The sequence below is a fragment of the Macaca thibetana genome, chromosome 10 (assembly GCF_024542745.1).
Source record: "Macaca thibetana thibetana isolate TM-01 chromosome 10, ASM2454274v1, whole genome shotgun sequence".
Taxonomy (NCBI): Eukaryota; Metazoa; Chordata; class Mammalia; order Primates; family Cercopithecidae; genus Macaca; species Macaca thibetana.
Genome location: NC_065587.1, coordinates 15614475 through 15639779, shown reverse-complemented (window position 1 = coordinate 15639779; position 25305 = coordinate 15614475). Strand labels below are relative to the sequence as shown.

Below are 25305 nucleotides of genomic sequence, written 5' to 3'. Positions count from 1 at the left end.
AAACCCTGAGCTGCAATAATATCCTGATTTTAAAGAATGTAGAAATTCAAGGCCCATGATCTGCCCAAGCTGTGAGTGATAACAGTCCGTTGTGTTTAATTTTAGTTTTCCAACCTCTTGGCTGCCCCAGTTCTTTAGTGAATTGGACTTGTCTTCAGGCCTCATTCCTTTTTTTTCTTCAGGTTATTTAATCCAGTAAATTATAAAGTGCTCTTCGGTGTTTTAAAGAAAATGTAAACAGTGGCAGACCTAATCTAGTATGTAATGCTAACACATTTTCTGTGTTGGCCTGTGCCTCTGAGAAGCAGTTCCTAATTTTCTATTCCCTTTCACACAACTTTTTAATCCACAAGTTTTTTAAAGCAGCCAGTAACAAGACCACGATACAGTCATCTTCTTTTTTTCTGTTTTCAGAGGTACTTATTTCTGTTCTGTTCAGTTGCCCAACTCTGTTTTATGTTGATTTTGATGTTACCAAAGGGAAGGCCTGTTTGTAAGTCTCAGGACCAGCCTCTGCTTATATTTACAAGTGCATTTTGTTGTTGACAAAACATTGATGACTGTATGTATGACATGGAATATTTAAGTTTTTTGCCATTATTTCTTAAATATTCTTTGCCAAAATTCATGCATGAAAATTCATGCACAGAAAGTGTTTAATTTGAGGTCTCCAGTGGTTCTTGGCGTTATCAGCCTATGAAAACCAATATAATCTGTATATTTTTCTTATACACTCAGTATTTTAGTGCCTTTGAGAGGGTATGCTGTTTTCAAATAAATGGATATAATTCCCTATATTTCCCTTGTCCTACCTGCGCCCCTTTTGGAGTCAGCACCACTTGGGTGGAAAGGGGAGGACAGTAGTTTCCACTGAGAAACTTTCATCCTTAAATGCTGGAACATGAAAAACTGGCTACATTATGTATCTTGCCTCCTCACATTTTTATCTGAGGCCTGACCTTATGTCCCCTTCGTTTCCTGTGAAAAGGCCCTTCGAACAGGCAGTTCTCCAGTTTATCTTTAAAACAATCCAGTTAATGTAGTTTCATTACTCTAGCTTCTGTTACTTTGACCAAATCCATTCTTTATTTCACTTCTCAGAGAAGTGAAGAAATGCTTTATGTTTCTTTTCTTATAAATCATTCTTCGTAATGCTTCATTTTCCTATTCAGGCCTACCTGTACATTGTATTTTATCTGATTTGTGCAAATAAGTCTTTTTAATGTAACTTATGAAAGCTTCCCTTGTTAATCAAATTCATCTTTTCTTTCACAAAAGTTCCATGCTTCAGTATTGTCCACAGTTGCCTGAAGGAATTAGTAATGTGTCATTTAAGTGTCCTTCAGTATTTCTAAATCCCCTTATAATAATGAAGGTCAAATTAAATTTAAATAAATGATCAATTAGATTAACTTTGTAAGCATCTGACTTAATTGGATGAGAACATTGCCAAAATATTTAATATGTAATTTTAAATTTCCTGAAGGACTTGTGACATTACTTGTTCTTAAAACTTTTAAAGAACTTTACCTTGGCTGGGCACGATGGCTCACACCTGTAATCCCAGCACTTTGGGAGGCTGAGGCGGGTGGATCATGAGGTCAAGAGTTCAAGACCAGCCTGGCCAAGATGGTGAAACCCCCATCTCTACTAAAAATACATAAATTAGCTGGGCGTGGTGGCAGGTGCTTGTAATCCCAGCTACTGGGGAGGCTGAGGCAGGAGAATCACTTGAACCTGGGAGGCAGAAGTTGCAGTGTGCCGAAACTGCCACTGCACTCCAGCCTGGGCAACAGAGCAAGACTGTCTCAAAAAAAAAGAAAAAAAAAAAAAAAAAACTTACAGTGCATTTTATAGCATTGTTATCGTCAAAGTCAAAATGGACATATAAACTCAAATGCCAAAAAAAGATTGTAAAAATTCAATAAAACTCAATACAATATCTAGAACATTTAAATTATAGCAATTCTTATTAGTGAAGATCTTATTAATCATAAAAGTTTTATGACCAGTGGACAAATGATAAATATCTCCCTATTTTCACCTAGCCTTTAAGAAAGCCTTGGTGGTGGTGACAGCTGTCACATGGTCAACTGATGTAAGGAGTGTACCTGCTTTTACAATTACATAAATTTAACAAATTCATGTAACCCCCCCCAAAATGCAAAAGAAATTATGCTCTAAAGATACTTAATATTCCTATACAGTTAATCATTTCTGTTTAAATTACAATGCAATAGATGTTACCAGTTCACCAATCCAGTTGGTAGGATTTTATGGTCTTCAAATGTTTGGTGTGATCTGTCTTCTCTGCGTCTTGCTTTACCTGTGTATTTTATAACCATGATTGAACCTATCCCTCTAACTTAATGTTGGTTTCTACCCTGTCTCAGTGTTGTCAGTCCTGTTGGCATTTCAGAAATTCTCATTAATTTTGAAAATATTTTTTGTATTGGAGGTATTTTATATACTTCCCCAAATGACAACTTTAATTCATGACTGAAATCTAATTAAGCCTAGTGTACTTCCTGCAGTATCAACCCCACTATATTTACAAAGAGAATGAGGAGGTGACAAGACACTCCTTTATTTCTTGCTGCCCTTCCAGTCGGCCCTTGGATCACTACACATTTCCATCTGGAAGGTTGCTTCTCCTCTGATTTCGCATTACAGGAGGGTTTTCCTTCTTTGTTTCTCAGACCTGGTCCTGTAGACGGGAAGGAGCCTGGACACAGTGACACATTCTCAAAGGCCCTGCAGGACCACCATGGCTTATGATGACTCCGTGAAGAAAGAAGGTATGACCCCATAATCTGAGAAGCATTCCAAAGGGGGTATCCTCTTCAATCCTTGCAGCCCATGGATATAGAGACCAGGACTGGGCACCACAGCCTGGACTCCCAAGTGATGGTCTAGAGCACTGTTATGACACTCAGCCTCCACGCCATCCCCAGACTGGGCCCATGGAAACGAAAACCAGGACAGGGGTTCCAACACGAGAGTCTGAAATATGAGTCTCTTAGTTTATTGGGGTGATCCCCTGCAGCACTCTTGGTCCTTGCCAGCTCCAGTGTGCAGGAGTCTGGGGATAGGAATCACATCCTGGACTCCCACAGAGAGCAGCACAGCACATGAATCATGAATCCTTATTCTTTTCAGCCTTTCGTCTGCAAGTCTGTGTCCACCTACCAAATCACAACTAAGAAATCATATCTGAGGTCGCACATGGGGCCTTTGCATAGCGTGGAAACATTGTTTCTTCAGGTTTGATTCTTGTATTTGCAGCCAGGTCATCAAGAAATATTCTGTTCCCCTGGGTCTAGCCCTGTATTTCAGTGGACTTGATTGAAACATTGTTTTAATTTGGAAATAGAGGAACTGTTGCATTACCTGCATGGTGATTTGGTCGTTACTTACTTGACTTTCTCATTTCCTTTCCCAAATAAACCTGTGCTTCTCAGATTGTTTTGATGGTGATCATACCTTTGAGGACATAGGACTTGCAGCTGGCCGGAGCCAACGAGAGAAAAAACGTTCTTACAAAGATTTTTTAAGGGAAGAGGAAGAAATTGCTGCTCAGGTCAGGAATTCTTCCAAGAAGAAGTTGAAGGTAAGTCCTAAAAATTTAAATTAGGAAAGTCTTAAACTACTTTTTTTTTTTTTTTTTTTTCTGATGCAGAGGTTTTTTTTGCTCTTGTGGCCCAGGCTGGAGTGCAGTGGCGTGATCTCTGCTCACTGCAACCTCCACCTTCCGGGTTCAAGCGATTCTCTTGCCTCAGCCTCCCGAGTCGCTGGGATTAACAGGTTCCTGCCACCAAGCCCGGCCAATTTTTGTATTTTATTAGAGACAGGGTTTCACCATGTTGGCCAGGCAGGTCTCAAACTCCTGACCTCAAATGATCCACCTGCCTCAGCCTCCCAAAGTGCTAGGATTACAGGCCTGAGCCACTGCACCAGGAAAGTCTTAAACTACTTCTTACCATATTTCCTAATATTTGAAGAAGGAAGTGTTTTTTAATAACTTTAGAAAAGAAAAATAAAATGTGCACATCTGTTTTTATTATTTCTTGTGCTTTGTTTCCCAAAGTCAGAAATCATCAAAGACAAGAGTGGTTCCAAACTGCATTTGCCTCATCATCTTATTATTGGTCAATTCTTCTTCTTTAATTATAGGATAGCGAACTTTACTTCTTGGGGACGGACACACACAAGAAGAAGAGGAAGCACTCCTCTGATGATTACTACTATGGAGGTGAGGATGGGAATGGGCAACAGGTGGGATAAACACATCGCTGGTTCTTGGAGTCGGGGTAGGGGAAAGGGATCCAGATGTTGCTGACTCAGTGGCCTATTTAACAGGACAGTGGTTCTTGTTCTGAGTGCCGATAAACCAGTGTGAAGGAGGAGAGAGGTGGAGGGCTGGTATTTTGGAGGATTCAGCATAGAAGAACAGTCTGCATTTGTGATACACCAGGTACCAGGTTCCTTCTCCCCCCAATCATCCACTTATCTTGTGCCCATTGTTATCTAGCATCCCTTTTGCCATATGTAGTCCTCTGGCCTGCACCTGTGGGTCACTTCTCAACAAGTGTATATCCACTCACAGAACCAGTTTTCTTAGCTGTGTTATGCACGTAGCTGACGAGACTCAACTTTTCCCAGAATGGGTTTGTCCTGAACACAGAAACAAATGATACTCTGTCTGCACTCTGAATTGTTAACTTCCCACAATCCCACAACTATAGTCAATTCTTCTGGGTATGTGCTCTTTGGTTGCTTCTGAAGACTCAATGAAGAGAAACAACTTTAGTGGCAAGAACTATATCCAGGGTCAGAGGCAGAATCCACCAAGCCAAGAAGCACGAGGGCATCATTTCTTAATGTTAGGAATCAGTTAAAGGGTCTCCCTTCAGATCATTCCTGTTAGCCTCTTTCTCATGTTAGCTAGGTGCTTTTGATGAGAGAGGAAGCTTGTTAGAAGTTGCTTCCCACCATATTGACAGTACTTCTCCTGATTATTTCTAGACATTTCGTCTTTGGAATCGTCACAGAAGAAAAAGAAAAAGTCCAGCCCACAGTCTACCGATACAGCTATGGACCTGTTGAAAGCTATCACTTCCCCACTGGCAGCAGGCTCCAAGCCCTCCAAAAAGATGGGGGAGAAATCCTCTGGCTCTTCAAGCCATTCGGAGAGTAAAAAGGAGCACCACAGGAAGAAAGTCAGTGGAAGCAGTGGGGAACTACCCCTGGAGGATGGTGCCTCCCACAAATCCAAAAAAATGAAACCTCTGTATGTGAACACAGAGACACTGACCCTTCGGGAGCCTGATGGTTTGAAAATGAAACTTATTCTCTCACCAAAGGAGAAGGGAAGCAGCTCTGTTGATGAGGAGTCTTTTCAGTATCCCTCTCAACAAGCAACTGTGAAAAAATCCTCAAAGAAATCAGCTCGGGATGAGCAGGGTGCTTTACTCCTAGGACATGAGTTACAGAGCTTTCTGAAAACAGCCCGGAAAAAGCACAAGTCATCCTCAGACCCACATTCATCTCCTGGCCCTGAAGGCTGTGGGTCTGATGCCTCCCAGTTCCCAGAGTCCCACAGTGGTAACCTTGATCTTTCAGGGCTTGAACCTATTCTGGTAGAATCAGACTCATCCTCTGGTGGGGAACTAGAGGCTGGGGAGTTAGTGATAGATGATTCTTACCGGGAAATCAAGAAGAAAAAGAAGTCAAAGAAGAGCAAAAAGAAGAAAGACAAGGAGAAGCATAAAGAGAAGCGACACTCCAAATCCAAGAGAAGTTCAGGACTTTCTGCTCTGCCAGTGGGAGAGGTCACAGTGACATCTGGCCCTCCTCCCAGCATCCCTTACGCTGGAGCAGCAGCACCTCCCCCGCCACTTCCTGGCCTCCACACAGATGGGCATAGTGAGAAAAAAAAGAAAAAAGAAGAGAAGGACAGAGAGAGAGAGAGAGGAGAAAAGGTAAAGCATCTTTTAAGTGTGGTGGGGATAAGAGATGAAGCAGGTTCTTCCTGGATAGTCAATGGACTTTTAAGTTAAGTAGTTGAGGTAAACCATTGGGAATTAAGCACATTTGGGGGATATGTTGGAATGATATAAAGTATAAAATATTACCAGTGGCCCAGTCCGTCTGATACAAAAATAGGAGCAATCTTCTTTTTCTTTTATTTATTTATTTTTTTTGAGATGGAATCTTGCTCTGTCGCCCAGGCTGGAGTGCAGTGGTGCAATCTGGGCTCACTGCAACCTCCTCCTCCCAGGTTCACGCCTCACCCTCCCAAGTGGCTGAAATTACAGGCACCCACCACCACACCCGACTAATTTTTTTTTTTTTTTTCATATTTTTAGTAGAGACGAGGTTTCACCATGTTGGCCAGGCTGGTCTCAAACTCCTGACCTCAAGTGATCCACCCACCTCCACCTCCCAAAGTGCTAGGATTACAGGCATGAGCCACCATGCCCGGCCTAGGGTTTCTTAATAGAGTTGCTCTCCCATTGTGCCAGGAATAGGTTTAGTTACACTGTGGCTTATTCCAACTAGTTCTTAGAATTCATAGAAGGAGCTAAACCCAGTTTCTTTCACTTAGCATCACTGTCTGCTTAGGGCAGTTGGGAGATGTCAAAAGGTGTTCTTTGAGTTCATTTTGAAAAATAGACTATCGGCCGGACGCGGTGGCTCAAGCCTGTAATCCCAGCACTTTGGGAGGCCGAGACAGGCAGATCACGAGGTCAGGAGATCGAGACCATCCTGGCTAACACGGTGAAACCCCGTCTCTACTAAAAAATACAAAAAACTAGCCGGGCGAGGTGGCGGGCGCCTGTAGTCCCAGCTACTCGGGAGGCTGAGGCAGGAGAATGGTCTAAACCCGGGAGGCGGAGCTTGCAGTGAGCTGAGATCCGGCCGCTGCACCCCAGCCTGGGCGACAGAGCAAGACTCTGTCTCAAAAAAAAAAAAAAAGAAAAGAAAAGAAAAATAGACTATCAAAATTGGTAGAACACTGAGCAATCAAGTTAACAGAATAGCTAATGACTTTCCACCAGCTGGTGTTGGCTACTTTCTGGTATTCTTTTCAGTGTCGAATGTATGTTCTTTTACTGTCTGAGTGCTTACTGTATGCCAAGCTCAATGCTGTAGATAGTACCAGGAAGTAAAAAAACAAGCAGGACATAGTTGACTTTAGGGAGCTCACTGCTGATTAGAGAGATAGGAATGATAAATCAGTCACCTTGGTTTGATTTCTTTCCTCACAATTCAACAATTTCTAGCAGTGAACTTTAGGGTCTCGTAACTATGTCATTAAAGGTTTCTTTTTTTATTTATAGTTCTGCAAAATGCAATGTGAAATAAAATCTGGAAGAAAAGCTACTAAGAATGAGAAAATCAAATGTATTAAGAATCTGGGGCTGGATGTGGTGGCTCACGCCTGTAATCCCAGCACTTTGAGCACTTTGAGAGGCTGAGGCAGGTGGATCACTTGAGCCCAAGAGTTCGGGACCAGCCTGGGCAACATAGCGAAACCCAGTCTCTACAAAAAAAAAAATACAAAAATTAGCCTGGTGTGGGGGTGCACATGTATAGTCCCAGCTACTCAGGAGATTGAGGTGAGAGGATTGTTTAAGCCCGAGAGGTGGAGGCTACAGTGAGCTATAATCTTGCCACTGCAACTCCAGCCTGGACAACAGAGTGAGACTCCCTGTCTCAAAAAAAAGAATCTGGGAATGGGAATTCTCTGCTGTAAAGGTTGCCTTTTAAGAAAGTCTGTTTATATCTATCTGTTTATGTCTCTCTATAGATCTATATCTGTTTATATCTATTGGTATGTATATACATATATATATATACACGTATCTGTTTATATCTGTCTCAAAAAAAACAGGACTCTACCACTGAGCCAGGAATCAGTGTGAACATAAAGACCTGGATATTCCAATACTAAGTCAGGTGTTACTCAGTTGTTTATTTGAAAATTGCTTTATGAAATAAACACTATGTGTTCTTTATAAGATTCTGTTTATCCTAAGAATTTCCAGTCTAGTGACGTGATAATGCCATGAACTAATCATCCAATGCTGAATGTCGGAGCACAGGGTAGTCAGGGAAAGCTTGAAGAAGGAAAAGGTTTCAGTGGAAGTGGACACATGGAGGCAGAGAGATGTTCAGGAAGCAGCAGAGTAAAATAACTCTACCTATGCAATTCCAGCTGCCTGGTAAATATTTCTACTCGAATGCCTTGGGTACCTCAAACCCTTACTTATGTCACTAATGGACATAACCTACCTACATCTTCTGTATTGCCAGTATCCCGCCAGTCAACCCAAACTCAAAACTGAATGCTTATCGCTTTTCTCAACATTTTATTATGAAATTTTTCAAACAAAAAGGATTGAAAGAATTGTATAATGAAAACTGCATATTCTCCACCAGGAGTTTACAGTTAATATTTTCTTTTTGCTTTATCATATATCTGCCCATCTTTTCATCCACCAGTCCATGTTATCTTTCTTAATGTATTTCAAAGTGAATTGCAGGTAACATACACTTCACCCCTAAACACTTCAGCTTACATATCATTAACCTGAGTTTAATATTTGTTTTCAGGAATTTATAAATATGAAATTTACATATAGGGAGGCTGAGGCAGGAGAATAGCTTGAACCCGGGAGGCAGGTGCTGCAGTGAGCCAAGATCACGCCACTGCACTCCAGCCTGGGCGACAGCGCGAGACTTGGTCTCAAAAACATAAAGATAAAATTTACATATGGTGAAATGCATAGACATTGAGTATATAATGAGTTTTGATAGATGTACTCACCTGTGTGGTGAAGCCTCTATCAAGATACAGACATAACCATCATCCCAGAGAACTCTCTCATACCCCTCTCCAATCCATCCCCAATCCCAGAGCTGACAACTGTTTGGATTTTTTCCAGTCTCATGGTTCACTTTTACATTTCCCCCTTCCCTGCTCCCTTCCAACTATTTCTGCACAAATATTAAGCTTGATGGTCTTCCTTCTTAATATCTTTCAAGCCTTTAGCTCCTCCATTACCACTGCCACTGTCTTAGGCCTCATTCCTTTCTAAACTTACTGTAATAAGTGGCCTTGTTTTGTTTTTTTATTCTTCTACCGTGCAGTTAATCTCACACATTGATGCCAGAGTAATCTTAATCTTAAGTAGCACCTTGATGATGGCAGTCCTGTGTTCTGCATCTTCAGTGAATTCTTACTGCTTTTATGGTAGACTCTAAGCTCCAAGAGGACCAGGACCACGTCTGTCTTGGTATCCCTAGCGTTTAACCTGCCATCTGGCCTATTGTAGACAGTCGGTAAATACTTGTCAAAGGAGTAAATATCAGGTAAGTTCAAACGTTGGCCAAGCATTCATTAAGTGTCTGGATTTAGCCTAATCCTCCCTTTTCAGCTTTACCTTTTATTAGTCTATTGTACATACACTGTGTGGAAATCAGACTTGTTTCCCATACATTCTTATCTCTATTCCTTTGCTCATTTTTTACAGTGACCTTCCTCTTCTTACATATTGAAGCTCTGCCCTCTTTGCAAGACCTAATCAAATGCCACCTCTTCTAAGACATCCTGAACACCCCCCATTAGAGTTAACATCTAAACTCCCATATTACCTTGCTGTCTTATTGCACTTATTTTCTTTCTTGTATTGATTGGCATTATCTTTATACATATTCTCTTTCCCTTACTAAAGACTATAAGGGAAGACTGGTTCTTAGAATTCATAGAAGGAGCTGGTGCAGTGGCTCACACCTGTAATCCCAGCAGTTTGGGAAGCGGAGGCAGGTAGATCACTTGAGGTCAGGAGTTCAAGACCAGCCTGGCCAACATGGTGAAACCCCATTTCTACTAAAAATACAAAAATTAGCTGGGTGTGGTGGCATGCGCCTGTAATTTCAGCTGCTCTGGAGGCAGAGGCAGGAGAATTGCTTGAACTTGGGAGGCGGAGGCTGCAGTGAGCCAAGATTGTGCCACTGTACTCCAGCCTGGGCGACGGAGTGAGATTCCATCTCAAACAAAATAGAATTCATAGAAGGGGCTACACCCAATTTCTTTAACTTCTCAGCGCTGTCTGCTTGGGGCAGAACATAAGCTCCTTTACCACCTTATAGTATCTTCAACTCCTCAATGTCCTTAGTAAGCACTTTGTAAGTATATGTCAAATGAGTGAATATGTAGATGAAAACATAGTACTGAAAAGGTAGGTCAGGAGCAAATTGTAGAGAATCTTAAATGCCAAAATAAAGGACTTGGCAGCGGGCAGTGTAGGGTTTATAAGCAAGATTTAGTTATGATCTAAATGATAAGAATAAAATGATAGAATTGTACAAGGTAGATTAGACTAGGGAGAGACTAATAACCAAGAGAGTTATTATAGTCCAGAAGGTTAGTAATAAAAACCTAAGAGACAGGAGGATCGCTTGAGTCCAAGAGTTCAAGACTGGCCTGGGCAATCAAGCAAGATCCAGGTGTGGTGTGTGACTGGAGTCCCAGCTACTCCTGAGGTGGAAGTGGGAGGATCACTTGAACCCAGAAGTTCCAAGCTTCTGTGAGTTTTGATTGTGCCACTGCACTCTAACCTGGTTGACAGAGCAAGACCCTGTCTCTTTAAAAAAGAATTTTTTAAAAAAAGCTTGAGAGAAATAAAATTGAAGAGATCGATTCAGGAGAGGCTCTGAAGGAAAAATTGACAAGATCTACCTAGAGCAGGGGTCCCCAATCCCCAGACCACAGACCAGTAGCCATACATAGCCTGTTAGGAACCAGGCCACGTAGCAGGAGGTGAGCGGCGGACAAGCCATAGAAGCTTCATCTGTATTTACAGCCACTCCCGTCGCTCACATTACTGCCTGAACTCCACCTCCTGTCAGATCAGCAGGAGCATTCGATTCTCATAGGAGCACAAACCCTGTCATGCTCTACCCTGTCGCAAACCCCAAAAGGCTCCTTATGAGAATCTAATGCCTGATGATCTGTCACTGTCTCCCATCACCCCCAGATGGGACCATCTATTTGGAGGAAAACAAGCTCAGGGCTCCCACTGATTCTACGTGATGGTAAGTTGTATAATTATTTCATTGTATGTTACAATGTAATAATAATAGAAATAAAGTGCATAATGTAATGCACTTGAATCATCCTAAACTCCACCCCTGCCCCTGCCCCTGCCCCAGGTCCATGGAAAAATTGTTTTCCATGAAACCGGGCCCTGGTGCCAAAAAGGCTGGAGACTGCTGACCTAGTGGGCTTGTATCTGGGAAGCCAGAAATATAAATGAGTCTAAGAAATATCTCTTCAGCTTTGAACCTAGATACGTTGGAAAAATAATAAGCTCTTCAAAGTTAAGGACTTACTTATCTATAATTTGCCCATGTGGCTAGCAGTTGCTAGTGAAAAATGAATTTTAGTTTATAGCAAAAACCTTATTAAGAGTTAATATTTGATTGTGGCTGTCCAAAAAATCTGAAGTAGTCGTAATCTGAATTTAATCATTTATTTGTCCAACAAATATTTGTAGTGTATACACTGCGGTTTTTAAACCTGATTTATGCATAAAAATTCCTGTAAACCTTTTTAAAAATATATTTTCCTGGGTTGTGTTTCAGTGTAGAAAAGAACTATATAAAAGTCAGGGACAGGCAGGCACAATGGCATGCACCTGTAATCCCAGCTACTTGGGAGGCTGAGGTGGGAGGATCACCTGAGCCCAAGAATTTGAGACCAACCTAGGTGATACAGCAAGACTCTAGCTCTTAATTTTTTTTTTTTTTTTAAATTAACCAGGCACGGTGGCAAACACCTGAGTTTCAGCTACTTAGGAGGGGGAGGCAGGAGGATTACTTGAACCCAGGAGTTCACAGCTAGCTGGGCAATATGACAAGACTCTGTCTCAAAAAAATAAATAAAAAGTCAGGGACGAAGTTCACCCAGAGATAGAAAAGAATGATTTAGGAGCAGTGTCTTCAGCCTACAGCGAGCAGACACTGGAGAGACAACTGTTAGAAATGCCACAGGCCTCTGTGGGCCCCTTCTGCCTTCAATTCTAGGACGAGGACTCGAATAAAAATAGAGAAGGTGAGAAGAATAGCTGGTTTTGGGAGAAGATAAGTTACATTTAGATCAGGAGATTCAGCATAGCTAAGTGGTTGAGAGCATAGGCGTGGAGCCCACCTGAGTCCAGTTCCTGGCTCTATTTGACCACTTAGAACAATGTGATGTTGGATAAGTTACAGAACAACTCTAAGTTGAGGATAATAACAGACTTACCTCCTAGGGTTGTGAGGATTAAATGAGGCAATACATGCAAAAATGTTTAGGACCTGGGTGTGCCAAGGTGCTCTGGGATGCCACATCAAACTCACCAGGATAATGCTTGATATTTTAAATACATTTTGAGACACACAGCAATACTTGACATCTCTCAGATACCTTATGAACTACTAGTTCAAAGTAATTCCCAGTTTCAACGAGGTATGTTACATTCTTTTCAGTAGTGCCCTATCTTTTCAAAGCCAAATGTGTGTGCTCTAGAGGTAAAAAGCAACTACCACATTGAAAACCCACATAAGCACTGTGAACCAAGAACATTGGAGAACTTTGTCTTTGCACAATGCTCAGCACATTAGTGAGCCTTCAGTAAATACTATAATCATCTCAGTGGCAATGGAAGTTCAAGACCTAGAATTTGGCTGGAACTTGGGTGAGAAATTGGGTGTTCGTGTGTGATAAATGAAATAAGTAAATGGATAAGAGGAAATTGAGCTCAGAGCAGAATTTTATAGAACAGCTATGTTGGAGGAGAAACACAGAAGGGAGGAGAAAGACAGCTTCAAGAGTAGACTGATCTCATGCCAGAGAGGCCAAGGAGTTCAAGTGCGGTAGGTAGGAATGGAACTGGATCGGGGGTTGAGGAAAGAGTGAGCGGTGTGGAAGTGAACGTAGCAGCGGTGGGCTCTTACTCGAGGATTTTGACCAACACAAAGAAGGGAAATTGCACTATTTCCTGGGTTAAAAGTAGCCTTTCCGTTGTTTCGGAGGTGGTTTTTGTTGTTTGGTTGGTTGGTTGGTTTTATTGGTTTTGAGTCCTGCTTTCTAAGGAAGAGTAGAGAAATCATGTGGTAATATCTTGATGATTTCCCACTAAAAATCATCTCATTGAATTGGAAGCTTTTTGTTGGAACAGCAAGCAAGCCTGTAATCCCAGCACTTTGGGAAGCTGAGACGGGCAGATCACGAGGTCAGGAGATCGAGACCATCCTGGCTAACATGGTGAGACCCCCGTCTCTACTAAAAAATACAAAAAAGCTAGCCGGGTGAGGTGGCGGGCGCCTGTAGTCCCAGCTACTCAGGAGGCTGAGGCAGGAGAATGGCGTGAACCTGGGAGGCGGAGCTTGCAGTGAGCCGAGATCCGGCCACTGCACTCCAGCCTAGGCGACAGAGCGAGACTCCGTCTCAAAAAAAAATAAAAAATAAATAGGAGGAGCAGGATACAGTTACATTTTAAATATACCTTACTTTTGGTTTTACCCCAAATAAAAGCCCATTTTTTGTCACTTAATAGCCAGGTGCAGTGGTTGACACCTATACTCCAGCACTTTGGAAGGCCGAGGTAGGTGGATCATGATGTCAGGAGTTCAAGACTAGCCTGACCAACATGGTGAAACCCCGTCTCTACCAAAAATACAAAAATTAGCCAAGCGTGGTGGCACGCGCCTGTAATCCCAGCTACTCAGGAGTCTGAGGCAGGAGAATCGCTTGAACCCAGGAGGCGGAGGTTGCAGTGAGCTGAGATCATGCCACTGTACTCCAGCCTGGGTGACAGAGCGAGACTCTGTCTCAAAATAAATTAATAAATTAATTAATTAAAATCCCATAATGTTGCCATTTCAGAGACTTGCCTTTAGTTATCTGTATGTTTCCAAAATATGCACATTTTCTCTAAACCTACAGCTGGGCCAGGTAGCCTAATGTCTGACACACCCAGACACTGTTGATCTACTAATAAACAAAAGTTTGAAACATAACTAGACTTGTGATGCTATTACATTAGTTCTCTCTCTGGCAAACCTGAGGCTAAATAACAGCAACAATAAATGGTAGAAAGTAGTCACTACCATTTACTGGGTGGCCACTAGGTGCCAGGCTCTCCTAGGCATTTTCTGAATGTTACCACTCTTGATTAATAAGTAGTATCATTTGCCCCACTGACAGAGGAAGAAGCTGTAATCTCTCCACTATGCCACATGCCTTTCCACAACTTTAAGACATGGTTACTTGGTGCCATGATACATCTTTGACTCAAATTCAGCAGACTTGGATTCTTACTCTGGTCTGCTACTTACTAGGTCTGTTCTCCTGAGATTGCTTTCTCACTTCTGCTCATTTGTAAATTGGGGTTAGATTAAATTAGGTGGTACATGTAACATGCTTAGCACAGGGCATGGCTTAGTAAATGTCAGCTGTTACAGTTACTTTCGCTTACATCTTAAGTTCTTCAAAAGCACAAAATATATTTGAAAATATTTCAGCCACTCATTTCACATATTAGACTAAGCAAAGAGACTATGTTTTATGCATATAATACCCTACCTTAATATAACCTCCCACCTTTAGGAACCAAACTCTGTGGTTATGTCACATATTTGGAAAATAGTTAAGAACCAGAAAGAAAACAGGGCCTCTAAGGGGCAAAAGCAGATGTTATAAAACCTACAGCTCATTGGAGAGCTTCATCGTCACTGGAGAAGGACCAGTGAGGTGAGTCATGTGACCTCTGTGCCTCTGTTCCTTTATGCTTAAAATGGGGAGCTAGCACCCAGCCTACTTCACTTACAAGGATGTTGTGGAAATCAGATGAGGTGCTACACATGAATACACACTTGGCCTCTTCACGCACAGTTCTGAGACTTTGCTATTCAATAGTACATATTTACTCTGCTCTTACATCCTGCCAGGCAGTAAGGACACAAAGATGAGGATACAGTGTCTGCCCTCAAAGAGCTTTCAGTCTAGTAAAAGAGGTTGGAAAGGACTTGGTGTGTTAAACCTCAACAGAGGCATGGGCGGAGTACTGAGAGAGTGCAAGGAAAGCCCGGAATGGCTGGCTTCCTGGGAGAGCTGTCATAGGAACCAAATCTTAAGGCCAAGTAGGAATTATCAGGTGGAAAATAGGAGTAGGCACCTCAGTTATGGAATGGAAAATATTTGTGAAGGCCCTGAGACACCAGAGGGCACAGGACATTCAGAGAAACCCAGGAATTTGATATGACTGAAGCAAAGCCAGCAAAAGGTATGTAGAAGGCAGGAAGAATTGTTGCCAGACTGGCCTTCTAGGAAGGGGCAGGAGAACTGAGTAGGAATTGGCAAAGCACAATCCTAACAGCTGTACATGTAGAGTTCCTCGTATGTTCTAGGCACTGCACTAGTTTTTTTATCTACTGTATATCACTGAATTTTCTTTTTTTTTTTTTCGAGACCGCCCAGGCTGGAGTGCAGTGGCCGGATCTCAGCTCACTGCAAGCTCCACCTCCCGGGTTTACGCCATTCTCCTGCCTCAGCCTCCCGAGTAGCTGGGACTACAGGCGCCCGCCACTGCGCCCGGCTGTAGTTTTTTGTATTTTTTTTTTTAGTAGAGACGGGGTTTCACCGTGTTAGCCAGGATGGTCTCGATCTCCTGACCTCGTGATCCACCCGTCTCGGCCTCCCAAAGTGCTGGGATTACAGGCTTGAGCCACCACTCCTGGCCTATCACTGAATTTTCACAAGAACCCAATGAGGTGTAGGTATTGTCATCTCAGTTTCACAGAAATAAGCTTAAATAAATGAAATAGCATGCCCCAGGACATACCTGTTACTGGCAGAACAGGAATTAGAACCCAGGTTTTTCTGACTACAAGAACCATGCTCATTTCAATATACAGAAAGTGGTTAAATTATATTCATTGATGTGGTATGAGAGAGAGCGGAAGTATAGAGTACATGTGGAAAGATTTTCATTCAATGTAGTTAAAATAAAAACTTTGGCATGGAAACCTTACTTATCTGCTATTTTTCCTTTTAGCCAGATCAGATTTGGGTATGTCAGTCAAGTTAGTTCAGAAGAGCATCAGGTGGTAAAATGGTTACAAGTCCAGGCTCCGAAGCCAGGCTGTCTGTGTTTAGTTGCCCTGCCACTCCATGGAGTTGTGAGTCTGGATCTCAGTTTCTTCATTTTTACACTGGCAGGAATGATGGAACTTACTTCATAGGGTTGTTATGATGTTTAAGGGAATTTCTGTGGGTAAATGTCTTATAATAGTGGCTCCTATGTAATATTAACATCACCAAATTTTTTTTTCTTTCTTTCTTTTCTTTTCTTTTCTTTTCTTTTCTTTTCTTTCTTTCTTTTCTTTCTTTTTTTTTTTTTTTTTTTTTTGAGAGACAGAGTTTTGTTCTTGTCACCCAGGCTGTAGTGCAGTGGTACGATCTCAGCTCACTACAACCTCCGCCTCCCGGGTTTAAGTGATTCTCCTGCCTCACACTCCCAGGTAGCTGGAATTACAGGTGCTGGCCACCACACCCAGCTAATTTTTGTCTTTTTAGTGGAAACGGTTTCAACACCTTGGCCAGGCTGGTCTTGAACTCCTAACCTCAGGTGATCCGCCCGCCTCGGCCTCCCAAAGTGCTGGGATTACAGGCTTGAGCCACCACGCCAGGCCAAAATATTGTATTCTTTAAAACAGGATCTTAAACTGGAGTTATGAGGAGAGATTTTTCAACAGGTTCTTGGAGTTCTATGACCCAAAAGAGTTAAGCAGGACACTTTATAAAGAGCATTAAGAAGTTGCATTTTGGGCCAGGAGCAGTGGCACACACCTGTAATTGCAGAGTTTTGGGAGGCCAAGGCAGGAAGATCACTTAAACCCATTCAGGGTTGCAGTGAGCCATAATGAGCCACTGCACTCCATCCTGGGTGACATAGCGAGACCCTGTTGCTTAAAAAGAAGTTGCTTTTTGAATATTCTTGATACTGTGACATACCTCATCAAATATTTAAAAGGTGATCCTGGCAGTAAAAAACGGTCATCTCATGAGTCACATGTAGTTAAGTGGACTTGTTGCAAGTAATTTGCTACTAATAATAAAGTATCCAAGTTTTTAGAATACTAACATTTTATTCATGAAAGAAGCTTCTGTGTATCCCAGCTGTAATCTACTTCCATCCTGTATGTTTTCTTTCATGAGAAAATTTAGAGTGGAATTATTGACCTTGCATTTGGAATCTCATGGAAATGTTTTGTATTGGTAGAGATCATCCTTTATTTGTATATTTTTAATGTATAAAAATGTGCCATGGAAAATTTTTAACCCTTAAGTTTGAAATCTGAACTTTAGGTCCACAAACTAGAGTTGCATCTTACATAACGGTTAGGTTTTAAGTCAGCTTGTAAAGCGAACAGTGTAAGTAGTCAGAGTTTCCCTTGAAAGTCCATGGCCGGGTGCGGTGGCTCAAGCCTATAATCCCAGCACTTTGGGAGGCCGAGACGGGCGGATCACGAGGTCAGGAGATCGAAACCATCCTGGCTAACACGGTGAAACCCCGTCTCTATTAAGAAATACAAAAAACTAGCCGGGCAAGGTTGCGGGCGCCTGTAGTCCCAGCTACTCGGGAGGCTGAGGCCGGAGAATGGCGTGAACCCGGGAGGCGGAGCTTGCAGTGAGCTGAGATCCGGCCACTGCACTCCAGCCTGGGCGACAGAGCGAGACTCCGTCTCAAAAAAAAAAAAAAAAAAAAAAAAAAGAAAGTCCTTTAGGAAGGCTCTACATTGAAGACTGACAGAGTCTCAGTTCAACAGAATGTGATTCCAGCGCAGCTAGATTTTTCTCTCCACCACCAGATGAAGTCATTGGCCTTGTTCAGGAACCACGATTTTATTTCATTTTTTAAACTACCTTAGCTACAAACATCAGAATCACACTTGGGTAGTGAGTTGCCCACACTGAGAGAGACACAGAAACTATCTGGGGAGAATAGATTTATATCTCCTGTCCCACTCATTCCAGGTATAGGTTCTTAGAGTGGAATGAGTGGCAGGTGGAACACCCAGACTAATTAACCCATACCTCGCCAAATGGCCACGAGTACCCCTTACATGAACTCTTGTGCGAGCGTGTGTATGTGTTTGGGTGTGCATGTGGTGCCTCTCCATTGTATCTTAGGCCCAATAAAGGAGGATTTGAAAGAGGGGATCTTTAAAACACTTAAGATGTTGGGAAATAAAAAGCTGATACTGAATTAATAAATGAAATCCAGCACCCACAATATACTGCTTTATCATCTCTAAACAGAACTGGCTTCACCAGAAGAATACTAAAATTTAGTATTTTTAGTTTGGTTTGCTATTTCAGTGAAAAATTAAAATGGCTTGATACTATTTGTCTGATAAAGGTCAAATGATTTCACCCTATCCTCCTTCACCACAATTTTTATTTTTTCAAAAGCTTGTGTTGGCTTTTTGGGTGCCACAACTGCTATTTTGGAAAATGCATAGGGAATAGAAAAGAATTCATACTAGTTTTCTCTTGTGGCATAACAAATTATCACAAGCTTAGCAGTTTAAAACAATATCCATTTACTATCTCACCGTTGTGTAGCTCAAAGTCCTCCTGGAGGACTCAACTGGGTTCTCTGCTCAGGGTCTCACAAGACTGAAGTCAAGGTGTCCACTAGAGCTGGGTTCTCATCCAAGGTTCAAGCTCATTCAAGTTGTTGGCCACTTTCAGTCCCTTATAGTTGTAGGACTCATGGCAATTTGTTTTCTAAAAATTCGAGACCAGTCAGAGACTGTCGTGCCGCCTTCTCTCATTTTGTTTCTGTGTTTCTTAATGTTGGTTTGATGTGGGGTTTTTTGTTTTGTTTTGTTTTTGTTTTTGTTTTGAGACACTTTTACTCAGGTTGCCCAGATTGGAGTGCAATGGCACCATCTCAGCTCACTGCAACCTCCGCCTCCCAGGTTCAAGTGATTCTCGTGCCTCAGCCTCCCGAGTAGCTGAGACTACAGGCACATGCCACCATGCCTGGCTAAGTTTTCTGTTTTTAGAAGAGATGGGGTTTCACCATGTTGGCCAGGCTGGTCTTGAACTGCTGACCTCAGGTGATCCACCCGCCTTGGCCTCCCAAAGTGCTGGGATTACAGGTGTGAGCCACCACGCCCAGCCAGTGTGGTTTCTATTCATGTGAAATTTGTTCAGGAAACTCTTTTAAGATTTTAATTTTTTGCAGCAGCAGCAGCTTTAGGTTAACAACAAAATTGAGAGAAAAGTACAGAGGTAACCCATATATCCCCCATCCCACAGGTGCACAGCCTTCCACACTATCAACATCCCCCACCAGACTAGTACATTTGTTACAACTGATGAACCTACACTGACACATTATTATCACCCAGAGTCCATAGTTTACACTGGGGCTCCCTCCTGGTGTTGTCCATTCTATGGGTTTGGACAAATGTATGATGACATGTATCTGCCATTACAGTCTCAGGCAGAGTATTTTCACTGCTCTAAAAATCCTGTAGTCCACCTATTCATTGCCTCCCTGGCAGCCACTGAACTTTGTACTGTCTCCATAGTTTTGCCTTTTCCAGAATGCCACATAGTTGGAATCATACAGTATCTGGCCTTTTCAGATTGGCTTCTTGCACTTACTAATATGTACTTAAATTCCCTCCATGTCTTTCCATGGCTCAACACCTTTCTTTGTTTCCTTTTAGCACTGAATAATATTCCATTGTCTAGATATAGTACTACAGTTTATTCATTCACTGATTGTAGGACGTCTTGGTTGCCGTCAAGTTTTGGCAGTTATGAATGAAGCTGCTATAAACTTCCAAGTGCAGGTTTTTGTGTGGACATCAGTTTTCACCTCCTTTGGGTGAATACCAAGGAGCACAGCTGATGGATTATATGTTAAGAACATTTAGTTTTCTGAGAACCACCAAACTGTTTTCCAAAGTGGCTGTACCATGGGATCTCAGCCCCATTCGGACAAAGATCTTGGTCTGTCTCATTTGCCATTGAGTCCCCAATACCTTCAATATTTCTTGCCTCAAAGAATGAGTGACTGAAAAGTCTACCCAAGAAATGTCATTAAGCCCCTTCCAAACCACCACCTGGGGTCTGGGGCTTTTAAATTTTATGTATTTTTTTTAATGTTATTATTTTTTTTAAGATGGGGTCTCACTCTGTCACCCAGGCTGGAGTGCAGAGGTACAATCCTAGCTCACTGCAGCCTCGAGCTCCTGAGCTCAATCGATTATCCCACCTCGGCCTCCTGAGTAGCTGGGGCTACAAGCACATACCACCACACCCAGCTAATTTTTAAATTTTTTGTAGAGTTGGAGTCTCACTGTGGCAACACAGCAAGACTGCATTTCTACAAAAAAACAAAAAAAAAGTCAGGCATGGTGGCATGTACTCGTAGTCTTAACTACTCAGGAGGCTGAAGCCGGGGACTATGATCACACCACTGCACTCCAGCCTGCATGACAGAGTGAGAGCTTGTCTTAAAAAAAAGAGATTTTTGGATAATAGTTCTTTATCAGCTATGCCCCTTGTAAATATTTTCTCACAGTCTGTGGATTGTCTTTTCATTTTCTTTTTTTTTTTTTTTTTTTTTTTTTGAGACGGAGTCTCGCTCTGCCGCCCAGGCTGGAGTGCAGTGGCCGGATCTCAGCTCACTGCAAGCTCCGCCCCCCGGGTTCCCGCCATTCTCCTGCCTCAGCCTCCCCAGTAGCTGGGACTACAGGCGCCCGCCACCTCGCCCGGCTAGTTTTTTTTTTTTTTTTTTTTTTTTTTTTTTTGTTTTTTTTTTTTTGTTTTTTTTTTTTTTTTTTTTTTTTTGAGACGGAGTCTCGCTCTGTCGCCCAGGCTGGAGTGCAGTGGTGTGATCTCCGCTCACTGCAAGCTCCGCCTCCCGGGTTCCCGCCATTCTCCTGCCTCAGCCTCCTGAGTTACTGGGACTACAGGCGCCACCACCTCGCCCAGCTAATTTATTGTATTTTTAGTAGAGACGGAGTTTCACTGTGTTCGCCAGGATGGTCTCAATCTCCTGACCTCATGATCCGCCCGCCTCGGCCTCCCAAAGTGCTGGGATTACAGGCGTGAGCCACTGCACCTGGCAGAAGTTTTTAATTTTAATGAACCCCAGTTTATCAGTACCTTCTTTCATGGATTATGTCTTTGGTTTCTGTTTCTGGAAGGTAATTGCCAAGCTCAAGATCATCTCCTGTGTTACCATCTGGGAGTTTTATAGTTTTGTACTTCACATTTAGGTCTGAGACTTATTTTGAGTTAATTTGTGAAGGGGATAAGGTCTGTGTCTAGATTCCTTTTTTTTTTTTTTTTTTCTTTTTTTTTGGCATGTGAATATCTAATTGTCCCAGCATCTTTTGTTGAAATACATTCTTTTCTTCATTGTATTGTCCTTGTTCCTTTGTCAAAGATTCGTTGACTTTATTTAGGTAGCTTGTTTCTAGGCCCTCTATTCTGTTCCATTGATGTATTTGTGTATTCTTTCGCCAGTGCCACACTGTCTTGGTTATTGTAGCTTCATAGTAATATTGAAGTAGGGTAGTGTCAGTCCTCCGACTTTGTTCTTCTTCAATACTGTGTTGTCCATTCTGGGTCTGTGGCCTCTTCATATAAACTTTAGAATCAGTTGATGTCTTCAAAACAGCTCACTGGGCTTCTTGTCTCTTTTATGTGCTCACCTGCTACGGTCAGGCCCAGTCAGGATAATCTCCCTTTTGACTAACTCAGAGTCAACTCACTAGAGACCTTAAGTGCATCTGCACAATCCCCTAGCCATATAACATGACATGACCATGTCTTGCCCACCCTTACGGGAATGCAAACCCAGGAGAAGGGGTCTTGGGGGCCATCTTATAATTCTGCTTGCCACAGAAATAACATTGAGTACCTGCTGAAGTGCCACACACCAGTGGAGTAATTCCCACCTTTGAGTTAAATGGTGTTATCCAAGTTTTACTTGTAGGGAAACGAAATGTCAGGCAAATGAAGCAATTCACGTAACTAGTAAATAGCATGGTCAGGATTCTAACGCAGATTTGCTGGTCTTCAAAGCCATTTTTGCCACACTATCTCTAACAAATCCTGTCACATCTTCCTCCTTCCCAGTTTATTTGCTTTTCTCCCAACCCACTGTCTTGATTGTGGGTCATCATCATTCATCCCTTCCCCGCACTCCTGCAGCAGCCTCCTGATTGGTCTTCCTGCCTTTGCTCTTGTTCTTCTCCAGTTTGTTCTCCATAGTCCTTAAGTGTAACCCTGACTATATAACTTCCTGCTTAAAATACTTGTATGGCTTCTTCCAGACAGAATCCATACATTTTAATATGGGTTACATGGCCTCAGTTTATGGACTCTGCCTGCTTCTCTAACATCATCTCTTACCTCTCTCTTCTTTGATAAATGTGCCCCCATGTTGTTTCCTCTGCCTAGAACACTCTTAACCACCCTTCATCTGCCTACTTCTACCCATCTCTCTGGTTTAGATTAAATGTCACTTCCTCCAGAAGGCTTTCTTTGACTCCCTAACTTGGGAACGCACTCCTACTACATGTTCCCATAGCACCAAATGCTTTCCCTATAATAGCACTGTGTTTTATTACAATGACATATTTAACTGCCTCATTTGTTAGATTCTACATCTGATCCTTATCTGTATTCCCAGTGTCTGGCACATATGGATACTCAGTAAATATTATTAATACATGAATAGTAGAATACTTTAATGGGTTACTTTTTTTTCTGCTTCCTTTGAAATCTTAGTCTCTGCTTTTCCTTAATTGCCATTGAAATACTTTTAATATCACTTATTAGAAAAGCTGTCCACTTCCCATGTGTTTTATTCAGGATCAAATAATTAGTATATGGGGAAGCTGAGACAAGATTATGGGTCTTTAAACTGTAAATTTCATGTGCTTTCCACTATTTTATGCAGCTTAACTTCCTTATAATTAGATCTAGTCTTCAAAAGCTTATCCTCCTAACTACTTGCTATACCACCACCCAGCACAGGTACTCAATAAACGCTAATCTGTTTTCTACATAATTGAATAAAATCCTGTGTAAGAGTTATGAAGGAAACCTTTTTCTTCAATATGTGAATTTGAATCTATAGTATATTAGCCAAGAATTGTGATTAGTGTGACAGCTATGGATAGCCTTATAGAATAGGAACATTAACCTTTTACAGTATTATATTGTGTTTGAGAAAACGTTGTTAAATGCCTTCCTTGTAAGTTTTATAATATGGCCAAACAAGCTATGAAATCTCTCAAGCATATATATTTTCTAATGTTCTCAGTATTTAGAAGTGAGATTGATTGTACAGTTGGGAAAGATTTGGCAGCGTATAGACTTCCACAAATTATTCTTTCATCATGTATTCTAGTAAATTTCAGGCATATAGATAAGCCATGATTAAAAGATTAGTATGAAATTTAACAAACATACCACAAATTTTATCTCAAATAAGTGTAATCTCATTCAAAGCAGTTACCTTGGAAAGTGTTCTAGGAATATTTCCATTCATCAAATGATTTCAGAATAGCTTTTGGAATTAAAGTCAGAGTCATCACATGAGCTTTTTACTGCCATCAGCCTCAGTCAGTCTTTGTCCTTTGAGGGTCGTTATTTTGTGGGAACAACATGAAGAACTAGGGCAGCTAGGCAGAGTGCACGATCGAGCTTTGTTTAAAGCAAGATACAACTCTGAAGTTATGAGACAGGACTGTGTGACTGGTTTAGTTTTCGTCCCAAAATCTCACTCTTAAGGCAAACAAAAGCTCCCAAGGGCGTTGAAAGCACCAAACACTCATGTCTTTTTTTTTTTTTTTTTTTCAGGCAGAGTCTCACTCTGTCGCCCAGGCTGGCGTGCAGTGGCACAATCTTGGCTCACTGCAAGCTCTACCTGCTGGGTTCACACCATTCTCCTGCCTCAGCCTCCCGAGTAGCTGGGACTACAGGCGCCTACCACCACGCTGGCCAATTTTTTGTATTTTTAGTAGAGACGAGGTTTCACCATGTTAGCCAGGATGCTCTTGATCTCCTGACCTCGTGATCCACCCGCCTCGGCCTCCCAGAATGTTGGGATTACAGGCATGAACCACTGCGCCTGGCCACATTCATGTCATTTTAATAACTGTAGGGCCAGAAAGGACTAGGAATAGATGAAAGACTGAGAATCACATTTTGATGCTTCCAGATAAGTTTTTGCGGAAAGCCATACTGAAAATATTTGTTTGTTAGATTAAAATTATTAAGTGATAACCCTTTCTTTATGTTAAATAGCTAACTTTTTCTGTAAGGGAGCAACATATATTCTTTCTTGGGCCCATAACCCTGAAAGTCAGGGCTACCTGGGTTGTGGTTATAACTGCCAGGGTCTAGTGTTACTACTAGCTTAGTGATGGTACCCTCAGCAAGTTACAATTTCTCTGACTTTATTTTTTCCCATCCTCACAATGAGAAATTTGGATAGATGAATCTAATTGCATGTCTCTTTCTTGATAGAAAAAACTTAACTTTTTCCCCTTAGACCATGTATAATTGTAAAATGGAATGCATAAAAATATAATCATCTGTTTTATATGTCTCTTATTGAACTGACTTTAAAAATAATTTGATTTTGTTTCTCAAAAATCATATATTCCTTTTCCATTGGGTCAGAATATAGTGAAGAACAAACATGCCTCAGGTAGTACAGAGCAGTTTGTTGAAGTGAAGACATTTCATCTGACAGTGACTACCAAAGAATTGTCTTCAGTTATTTATTCGCTTCTTACCTTGAACCCAAAGAATGTGAATAGTCCAATAATGAGAAGCTACAAATGACAATAAAAGCAGGATGATGGAAATTACAAGATTAGAAATCAAAACCAGAGAAGCAAAAAGAACATAGATTTGGCTCTTGCATTTCTGGCTCCAGAGTTTAAAAGGAAATTATATGGTTCAGATTTTCAAAGGTGAGAAAAATAGATACCCCAGGAGTGATAAAGATTTTCTTCACACTGAATTCTGAAAGAAATATGTAACATGGGATTGTATACAGGGAGAAGGAAGGTCTTTACAAATAATTTAGCATGTGGTTTTTACCTACTAAAATTAAAACTGATGTTCATCTCTGAGTGGTAAGTAACATGGATTAAAAATGTATTTTCCTGGCCAGGCACGGTGGCTCACGCCTATAATCCCAG

At 41.7% G+C, this 25305-nt stretch overlaps 1 protein-coding gene across 3 annotated transcripts in view; it reads left to right on the top strand.

The window, feature by feature from the left end:
• HMGXB4 (HMG-box containing 4) overlaps positions 1 to 25305 on the top strand; it is a 52898-nt gene that overhangs the window by 16450 nt on the left and 11143 nt on the right. For 2 of the 3 annotated variants that reach the window (XM_050745873.1, XM_050745872.1), the window contains exons 2-5: positions 2700 to 2798; positions 3462 to 3610; positions 4174 to 4252; positions 5026 to 5981. In XM_050745873.1, the coding sequence (XP_050601830.1) occupies positions 2768 to 2798; positions 3462 to 3610; positions 4174 to 4252; positions 5026 to 5981 (1215 nt within the window). In that variant the 5' untranslated portion in view covers positions 2700 to 2767. Of the gene's footprint in view, positions 1 to 2699; positions 2799 to 3461; positions 3611 to 4173; positions 4253 to 4406; positions 4475 to 5025; positions 5982 to 25305 lie in introns of those variants that run through there. The other variant, XM_050745874.1, reaches the window with a different exon arrangement.